The sequence below is a fragment of the Myotis yumanensis genome, unplaced genomic scaffold (assembly GCF_028538775.1).
Source record: "Myotis yumanensis isolate MYYU_CA2020_CCGP unplaced genomic scaffold, mMyoYum1.0.hap1 SCAF_6, whole genome shotgun sequence".
NCBI classification, from domain to species: domain Eukaryota; kingdom Metazoa; phylum Chordata; class Mammalia; order Chiroptera; family Vespertilionidae; genus Myotis; species Myotis yumanensis.
The window spans coordinates 36,458,918-36,469,338 of record NW_027223757.1 but is presented as its reverse complement, the minus strand read 5'-3'; the positions used below and the strand labels follow the sequence as shown (position 1 = coordinate 36,469,338).

Sequence of the window (10,421 nt, the reverse complement as noted above, 5' to 3'; positions counted from 1 at the left end):
ATATCTATTTTAAATAGAAATGGAAATGCCTTTGACCCTTGGATTAATCTCAGAGGACTCATCGCGTAAACCATAAGGGGAAGCCAGGTACAACAGAGCGTTCTTATAAAAGGACAGACTCCCAGCGCCACTCTCCCCACAAAATGCTGCCTATTTGTTTTCTTCTAAAACACCATTTTAATTTTCATTTTCAAAAATAGGACGTTTCCCGGGGAGATGTTTTAAAGACTGTAATTTTGCTTCTGAGGTATTGCAAGCCTTGCCTCTGTGGTTTTGTGACATAAACACCCTGAATACAACCCCGCGTGGCCACTCACAGGGAGGCTGCATCGCTGCCCGACAAGTGTGATTGGAAAAGCTTCTAGGCGCACCGTTCAAATCTCAACACCAACACTTAGAACAAGAGTTTTTTATACTTAAAGAAGCCACACAGAAACAAAGTCAATTAAATTTTTATTACAACCAAGAATATAAAATAAATGCAATGTAATTTATTTTAGTTTTAACAGTCATTTCAAGGAGGGGGCCAGGACAACTCAAAAGCGGGGGACACTCGGCTCCAAAGCGGCGGCTTGTCCTGCACCCCCAGGGCGGGCCTCGCTGGGTGCAGCGCCCTGAGCGACACCTCGCAGCAGAGTGTGGAGAGCATACAGTCATCTCTATAGCCATAAAGAGGGATGCATGCAGGGAATGACTGAAGTGAGACAAGGACGAGCACACTTCACAAATAGGAGTTATGGGAAATACAAACTATGCAGTTTAAGAAAGCATGTACTACAGAACATATATAAAAAGTATTTTAAATTGTTGTTAAAAAGGACATCTTCAGTCCAGATTTTGTGTAATACCTTTAGTGTCTACACAGACAAATCTTTAAAAAAATTAAATAGTATTAATTTACTAAATATTTAGGAGATAACAGTGCATTAAGGATTTTTTTTTCATATAATACATACTTATCACGCCTTTGCAGTGATAGCATAGAAGAGTAAGTATGGCCTTAGGTACAACACATTTTTTAAAAATCCTAAACCAATGAACTTTGCTTTATGATATTTATGATATTCTTTAAGATTATGGGGACCTAAACTACTATGCTTTATATAAAACGTTACTTATACTTGAATCCTTCAAGTCTCCTTTACTCTCACTGCCAATTCACTGCCTTCCTCCATTTCCTGCAAAGATATCACCATAGATAGGTTGGGGTTTGCAATTTTCATACATTTCTTCCTTCATTATATAGTTTCTGCTACATAAATTTATTCAAAACAGACTAAGTGGCAAGTCTTATTGTCCAACTATTTTTTCTCTCTTTAGCAGAGAAAACAGCATAGTTTTAGAGGCATATAACTAACAGCTGCTTCACCAGGAATGAGGCAGTGAACACATATGTAAATGCCGTCCCTTTCCATTTTTAAAGGTAAATTGTTTATAAGAGCAAAAGAGTAGTGCAGAAGGCCAAAATTCTAAGTACTAAAGTTTCAAAACCACACAGATATAAAAATATACATGTCCTTGGTTTTTGTATGTTACTGCATGACCTGTTTCCTCACAAGGATTGCTTTAGCCTCTTAGTGTCAGTCCTGCCACCAGGCAACCTTACCCTTGAGCTCAGCTGCCCTGAAATCCCTTTTTCCAAACACACACCTCACCAGAAAGCTACCTCAAATTGATTTGTAATATGGGGAGCAGAGTACCTTCATGTCGATTCCTTCTTTCCTGTGACCTTCCCTGGTTTAGGTGTTCCCATATGCTGAGGAATCTCCCCCTGCATTCTCAGGGACATGACAGTAATAAATTTTCAAAGAGGAATGTGGTCATTTGGGGAATACAAAGGTAAATTTGAACCTTAAAAAGCTTCATAGCTCTCCTTTGAGGTCCCACAATTTTAGGGACCATAAATGTGTTCAAGGCTTTGTGCCCCTTTACAGGGAAACAGAAATTACAAATCAAAATTATCTTAAAAGATAACGGGCATCACCAACTCTGAGGCAGGACCACAGGAGGAAAGGGCCAGGGCCAGTGCAATGACCAGAAACCCGGTCCTGTGTGGAATGGGGATATCTGGCTCGATTCTGGAGAACATTGTACTGGGAACAACTGATGAAATCCCCTTACAGCCTCTCCATCGGTTCTGCCAGTAAAATTCACCACACACCAGGAATGCTAGGTAGTCCTATGATCCTATAAGCACATATCACAAGAACTGTATTTCAAAGTTGCATATAAAGTATGAAGGGACATGGCATTTTGGTTCATGCACATACTTGGGTATGTCTTTCATTAAATGTAAGGTCCCCTTGAGGGCAGGACAGAGCTTCTATTTTCATTCTAATTTCCTACAGCTACTTAATAGTGTTCTGCCTACCAAGAGCCACCCAATATTGAAAGGCTGCTGTGAACATTTCAAATGTACATGAATGCCTGCTGTGATACTGAATTGCTGGCGTTCTCAAAGGTAACTACACATAGAAACCTCTCCATGACAGTTTATTGTGGAGCAGAATTTGGAATAGTGATTCCATCCAAGTGGGTTTACAAGTGAACAAAAGGACCTTCACATTCTAAGATGGTTTCCCTTATAAGCCAACCATCCTAGGAGAGCTCCCTTTCATGGAGTGGAACATAAGCTCCTTAAGAGCCAGCAAGTACGTCTTGTCCTTTGTATCTTCCATCCAGCACAGCACTGGGTACACGGTGAGGGTACAGTGAGCATCTGAGGACCAATAACTCTGGACAGTGAGGCTTCAGGCACAGGACAGAACCTTATATATGTAGCTACATTAGGCAGAGGGCTATTAATTTTTCATTTTGAAAACGGAAGGGGTAAATTACCATAGAAACAATCAGAAATTCCTTCCAATGGAGCATGCATGCAACTGTGTCAGTGTTGGTGAGCATCACTATATAGTCTTTATTATTAATAAGCATTATTATGCTGAAATCAGTAAGGTCCTTGCTGGCTACAGGATCACATCAATAGTGCAAAATATATACTGGCTTCTGTCTAAAGTCTTATGTTACTTGTGTATGGACCCAGAGTATATAACCAGGTAGATAAGTTCATAAAGAATAGTAAAAAAATGCTTATAACTTGCATATACAACAATCAGCTATTTCTTCTAGCTAAGAAAACGTTTAAAACAAGGCTGGTGCTGCTAGTAGCATTCAGAGAACACAAATGTCCTGTCCCTTACATTACCACGAGAGCTCTAAGTCTACATTTCTTTGTGACTCTGGGGAGTGAGGGGTTCTTTACACTGACTGAGAAAGAACTCGGCCTCCAATTCATAGATCATGGAAATGCAAATATGCACTTTATCTAGTTTAGTTGTATACTATCTGCCCATAGTTTTTTAGGCACAATTATTAGTTTTCCCCTAGGGGCAAAAGAAAGTATTCAGTGCAATGAAAAGATTCTTGATAGAATTATGTTTCAGTAACAACAGCAAAATTATGCATACATAATACATACTTTAAACATGAATATAACCTAAATTTTTAACATGCCTTAAAAATAGTCACTCTATATCTAATGCAAATACGAATGGAGAACACTGCTCTTTATTTTAAAAGCAGATTCATTGGCAGGCTTCTGTCGAGTACCCTTGATTATGTAAGAAAGTTACTCAAGATGGCCCACATGTGAAGAAACCAACAGCTCTTTAGAGAAGCCAACTTTATGTACAATACACACTAGAAGCTTTTCCTTCAAAGGAAAGTAATACATCCTCTGATCAGCATTGCTCCTTAAAGAGTCCTAGTGCAGTTAATGTTCTCTTCAGCTCTCTGGTGCGGGTCACCAGAGGACTGCATTTCATCAAAGCTCTCAAAACCCTTTTAACGCAGACTTAGCTACAGGAAGTTAAATTTATAATTCTTCATTACTGACTACTGTTCAGGATAAGATGATTCTGGGAACTAAGTTCCATGTAAATGATTACATAAAAACCATCACACACTTCGGTGCTTCATTGCATGAAGCATACTAACTGCGAAGATGTAGGCTGTTTTTGGTTGTAGGCTCCCTCTGTCCCACCACTTGTCTTTTTATTAGACCTTCCCTGAAACTAGATAAATAAAAACATAATAGTAAAGTACTTTGGGACAGTAACAATTTCTGTTTAAGACTTCCATGAGCAAAACAGTTCTATTTTGTGAAAACAACGTAGTGCTTTAAAAGGTACGTTTTTACCTGTGTTGCTAGGTTAGTTGATGAAGTATAAAACTTTACACCACTGGAGTCCTGATTCTAGAACATTAAAATCCTATTAAAAGAGCTTTGAAAAGATAAATAATAGTGATTGCTACAGCACGAGAAAGGTGCACCAGGAAATCCTTCAAAAGAATGCTGAAGGTCACAGAAGGTAAGTGCTGGGATTGGATCAGACGCCCGATCAGAGAAGTCACGATGAACACATGCAGGGAAAGGGTGCTGGGGAAACTTCACGAAAATCTTCTGTAAGTCAATAGAGAAGAGACATCAGTCCTGAAAGATGCTCAGAATACAGTCTTCCTCCCACATGGGTAAGTTTACATGGCATCACAGTTTTTGCATTTTTGGTTCTCTTCAATGCGGACATCATATTGCTGGAGTCTGCTCTGGGCTGCGGGAGTCAGTACCGATGGGCCTGGTGAGATGGGTGGTACTGGGTGCTCTGCTGAGATGAGGAGGAGTAGCCTAGTGTGCTCTGGGACTGCGAGGATCCCTGAACACTGCTTTGGTAATTCAGGCGAGAACTGGAGTGCTAGGAGAAGGAAACAGGAGAAGGGAGTTACTGTTGAAAGAAGAGATGATCACCACAATGGAATGGAGAAGTGAGCCGCTCAGTAGAGGCTCCTGGATCAGATCCAGCTTAGTTTGTTAATACATTTTGTTGATGGAAAATCATAACGTGCCACCACTATAACCACACGTTTGGCTGGAGTTCTTTGGGAGATGAGCTACACGGGCACACGCACACAAGGCAGTGGGGAAACTTATGTTGTCCACTGCTCTCGGTACTGACTAATTCTGGTTAGTCATTCTCTGCATAAGTGAGATTTACAAACAAGAATCATTAATTTGGCACATTCGGCCAAAATTATCCATAATATCTACAGATGCCTGTTAATTTTCTCATTATAAATAACAAAGCTGTGATTAAGAAATCATTTGTAGAGACAAAGTTTTCAGAGGTAGAGGTCAGAGGGGGGCAGCAGCACCGCCATGACGAAGCAAGGCAGAGCTGGGCCGGGCGTGGCAGCAGTGAGTGGGCTTTATGAACCTCAGGTCTGACTTAGAATAAAACAATGTTCTATATGAAAATGCCCTCAGGAGGAGGCAGACACAAATGTATTTCAATCCAATGTTTTTATTACTTTATTTTATTTTATTTTTTAAATATATTTTATTGATTTTTTACAGAGAGGGAGGGAGAGGGATAGAGAGTTAGAAACATCGATCAGCTGCCTCCTGCACACCCCCTACTGGGGATGTGCCCGCAACCAAGGTACATAGCCTTGACCGGAACCGAACCCTCGACCCTTCAGTCCGCAGGCCGACTCTCTATCCACTGAGCCAAACCGGTTAGGGCTTTATTACTTTAAATGAAACATTCATCTTCATAGGGCACATATGAAAAAATATGTGAAAGGAAAATTCGTCAATAGAATAAAAACATGGTGCCTGGTCAAACAGAATAGCTGGGACCAATGTCTTTGGCTATGCTCAGAAGGCCAGTTCTTCCTCTGAGCAAAGTGGGAAAGAATATACATAATAAAGCTATTATTTGTAGTTAAAATGTAAATGACTTTGAGGTGGCACTAGGGTTAAGAAAGGACAAATCAACAAGGTCCCCACCTCAGGTGCATAGGCTGCCAAACTGGACTTGGAACATCTGGCCCAAGACAACAGGGCAGTAAGATGGGCTTGGTTAACACAAATGACTGGATCCTTCCTAAGTTACATAACTCTGATTAGTTGTGTCAGTGTAAGAAGCCTTCCAAAATTCCACATTCTAACTTTGTTTTATTTTGAAAGTTTATTATGAAAAAATGTTCTTTCCATTCACAAGCCCTGTAATTGTTAGGTTGGCCAAGACCACTTTCCCTTGAGCAGACTGGACACACACACTGGATTTTCCGTACCAGATAAAGCACAAACACATTGATGATGTTAGAGTTGCAAATAGATGCAAAGGGACTCCCCCTCCTCGGGCTAGTCTATCCAACTAAATAGCTGAGATATCTACCCATTTTATAAAGATGCTGTTTTGTTTTTAAGTAAATAGCACAAGATGGACAAAGAAAAAGATTTTGAAGAGCTCTTCAGTTTGAAAGGAATAAAAACAATAATTAAGATCCTGACCAGGTAGCTCAGTTGGCTGGAGCATCATTTCAATACACCAAGGTTGCGGGTTTGATCACCAGTCAAGGCATGCACAAGAATCAACCAATGAATATATAAATAAGTGGAATAACAAATCGATGTTTCTCTCTCTCACTCTTTTTTTCTCTAAAATTAATAAATAAATTAAAAACAATTTTTAAAGTAATCTGTTCACAATTGTCTATAATCAGGTTATTATAATATGTAGGCAAAAAGGGGCCACATGCTAACCTAACTCAGGGAAGGCCTGTGTGGCAGCCTTGCAAACTCAGAGACCTAAAGTAACCACAAAGGATGGTCTGAAATTAAAACTTTTTAAATTAAAAAGCAGTCTATTGTGGATAATCTTGTCTTAGGCCAGTATCTTCCCTGACAAAGATCAACTTTTATCTTAACTGAGCCTATTGTCTTTTTGCATCTATGATAACATACCTTTGGAATATCAAGGTACCTTGCAACTTCCCACCCACCCCCACCCCTCAGGGCAAAACCAAAGTGCCAGGATGGAGACCACAAATTCCCTCATTGTTACTGTTATCATGTTAATTGTTGATTGATAACTATCCTGGACCCACCTATGTAAAAGAAGCATGTGTCTATCATTTTACTTTTTACCCAATCCCAGAAGTTTCCCCGCTTTGCTATCTCCCACCACTAATCTATCACCAGCAGATTTCATATCCTCCTTTGATGGTAATTTATAAAACTAGGTGAAAAACCACCATTCTCCAGAGATTCTGCTTGCCAGCAATTGTTGACAGCTTGGCTCAAATAAACTCACAATTTTTTTTTTTACAGATTTAAATGTTTCTTACCTTAACAAATACAATCAGAGACACAAAGATAAGCCAGTATATAGTAAAGGTTTATTGCTCATATGATAAGAATAAACCAATGTTAGGGGGGGAAATCTGAATTTATGAGAAAATTCAAAGAGGTTCATGACCTGCTGTTTTTAGAGGATCAAACGGTAACCTTGACTAGTTTAACTGGAACCAAATGGCAGTGCTGTTCTATCCCCTCTGCTTGCAGGGAATCTTCCAAGAGAGATTTTCAGAGACGCAGTTGTGCGAGAAAATACATTTCATTTTGTAAGATGTTCAAAATGGAAAGCCTATTTAGGCAGCTACTTATTATATCTTTCCTGTTAATGTTTTTCTTAATTCTAGTTCCTTACCAGTGAGTTTATGGCTCCCTTGCTGTGGTTTTGTTTTCTATTATCTCTAACCTAACTGCTCCTCCTTCACCAGTTTCCCAAGGGACATGGTTCTATACCTTTTTTCTTTCTACCTTTAAGTTTTTCTTCTCATTTTCTTAGACCTTTTCTTAGCTTGTTGCTACCTTGAAAACAAGGTGGCTTTTTTTTTTTTTGCAAGAGTCCTGCAGTTTTCACAAGTATTTTTACCTCTCTTCCCAAATACCAAACCTTTAATTTTTCTTTCACTTCCAGAATTTGTATTACAATTATAGTTCTCTTTTTATCAAAGTACTTTTAGCAAAAAGTATTTTCTAGTCTCAAAATTATTTCTAGTGAGATTTAATGGTTATTTCTGAGAAATTTCAATTTTAATCCTTTTCGATGTTTATGTGGCTATTTACTATTTTCTTCCAGTGACAGCAAATCTTTCTGGTATATACTATTTTGTCCAAAATATGCTACCACTCTTCTCCCTTTTCAATTGCTTATCTAGGGATCTTTTTCTGGTCCAAAGCTGAAAGGCAGCTGTATGTGCAAAAGAAGAAATTTTCTTTGAGGAGGAAGGGGCCTGCCTCAGCTTCCCTCCTTGGGGTGTCAGGATAAACAAGTCAAAAGAGAAATATCTTGCAATTACACAAAATACAACAAAGATATTCATTTTCATAATGCCCTAGAAACAGGATTGTACAGTTTGTACAAACTTTAGAGTTAAGTGCTACTTAATTCTAAAAGCATTGATTTAATAAAATGTATAAACATTAAAAGTACAAAATTCAGGGGAATACCTGATAATCTGACGGCATGACAGGCCCGCCTGAGTTTGCGCCTGAAGGCCCCAGCCGTGGCTTCTTGCTGGGAGGCACCTGGTTGAGGCCGGAGTCCTGACTGTGCTGCAGTCCTGCTGCGGTGCCCCCGGCCCCGGCCCCGGTCCCTCCTGCAGTCCCGTTGGTCTGGGTGCTGCTCTGCTGCTGAGGGGGCGCCTGCGGAGGGGCTGCTGTCTGTGCTGGAGGGACCGTGGGCTGCTGATGTTGGTTCTGTTGCTGTTGCTGATTCTTGGAAGGGAAAAAAAGCAAGCTTGGTATGGAACTAAATTAACAGGAAATGTCTTTCAATACTTGATGTGCTGAGCCAACCTGCAGGGCGACCTATGTGGGACACCTAAGTGGCTGAAATGGCTGGAAAATGGAGCAGCCAAGGACTACAGCATCCCCAAAGGTCAACGTGCTGGGCCCTGAATGGGACTCATTCTCTGAAGTCCATTCAATTGCATAGTAATCCTCCAACCAGACACAGACATCCCACTGAAGACCAAAGGCACATAGGAAATAGTTCTGCCCTCATTAAAACAGCTCCAATAGTCTTTCGAGAGTAATTTTCAGGTACAGGGGTGTGGGAAGGGCCTTATATCTCCAAGTATATCAAGAACAGAATGATGCTTTGAAAAGCAGCCTGCATAAGGTGATGGTGATAATGCTGAACAAACAAAAAGCAAGAATGAAGAGTCGGGGAATAAAATCCTATATAATAAAAGCCTAATATGCAAACTGTCCCCTCAACAGGGAGTTTGACCAGGGGGCGGGGCCAGCTGACCAACTGCCCTTGGGCCCTCCTCCCCCACCCCCTTCCCGTCCCACCCCCATCAGCCTCCCCACCCCAAATTTGTATACCAGGCCTCTAGTAGGCTATAAAACAAATCAAGAAGGTCATCCATCTGTAAGCTTATTACATTTCAAATTTCAAAGCATGCCTACATAAAATATAGGTATAAGTAAATAAAAGGTGGTTAAATACATAGGGATTATTAAATTATACTTCCCTATGTTCTCTTTTTGCCTCCTTACTCTCTGGAAGTGAAAATGTACTGTGCAGTTCATACCTTATCACCTTTCTCTTCAGGTTCATCTTCATTTAGGAATTCTCGTTTGGGGTATGGAATCTGGCAGCCAGCAAACACACTAAAAATCATTACAAAGAAAGAAATGTCATGATCGAAAAGCTATGATATCACTGACCTTGTTAATTTAAAATTCCACTTTTTTCTCAACGTATTTCCTATTCTTCATCTGATTGGTGCTTGTTGGATGTCTCCCATCACAACTTAATTTAAGCATTAAAGAACAATTCGTTATCTTAATTTTACACGTTACCATGTTCAATACCAAATCTTAGCTGCTGTTAGGGAGTTGACATATATGACAGAATTTCTCCACACAAACTTCATTGGCACTAATAATAACTGAATTTGTATTTGCTTCAACAAAGAAAATAACTTTTCTTCTAAGAAAAGCTGCACCTCTAACAAACCTAATCACAATGATATACGTGGGTATAACCAAGGATGGAGACGCACTGAATTTTAACTTCTCAGTTCCCCACTGGTTCCGTTTAAACTGTTCTGACTGACCTTCTATAAAAGTCCCATCTGTCCCATTTGTTTTTACCTGTAAAACTGATTAATCGTCATTCCTAAAATACTTCTTTTCATTCACACCTCTCTACAGCTTTGCTTCCTTCAAAATACAAGACCTTTCTCGTGAGTACTCTTTCTCCAAAGTAGCATTAATGAAGAAAGTAAAATACTTCAAAACAAGTGCTCTCTTGCTTTCAGCCACTACCCGATACCCTCAACCTGGAGCAAAGGACACAGAAAAGGTAGGATACATACTCCAAGGTTGGCAAGGGGTCCTCCTGGAAATAGGGATCCTGCAGAGCTTGTTCTGAGGTGATTCTCTTAGTTGGATCCATAGTTAGGAGTTTCTGAAGCTAGGGATTGATAACAGGTGAAAAAGTTGTTTACAAGTCAGTTTTGACTTTTAAATTACTGTCTAACAGGATTAATATCAAATGCCA

The 10,421-nt window shown here is 39.9% G+C and overlaps 1 protein-coding gene across 3 annotated transcripts in view; it reads right to left on the bottom strand.

The window, feature by feature from the left end:
• Positions 1–434: 434 nt before the first annotated feature.
• CDK19 (cyclin dependent kinase 19) overlaps positions 435–10,421 on the bottom strand; it is a 125,632-nt gene continuing 115,645 nt past the window's right edge. For all 3 annotated transcript variants that reach the window (XM_070417908.1, XM_070417909.1, XM_070417910.1), the window contains 4 exons: positions 10,237–10,334; positions 9,448–9,526; positions 8,357–8,623; positions 435–4,751 (listed from right to left, as the gene is read on the bottom strand). In XM_070417908.1, the coding sequence (XP_070274009.1) occupies positions 4,620–4,751; positions 8,357–8,623; positions 9,448–9,526; positions 10,237–10,334 (576 nt within the window). In that variant the 3' untranslated portion in view covers positions 435–4,619. The remainder of the gene's footprint in view (positions 4,752–8,356; positions 8,624–9,447; positions 9,527–10,236; positions 10,335–10,421) is intronic.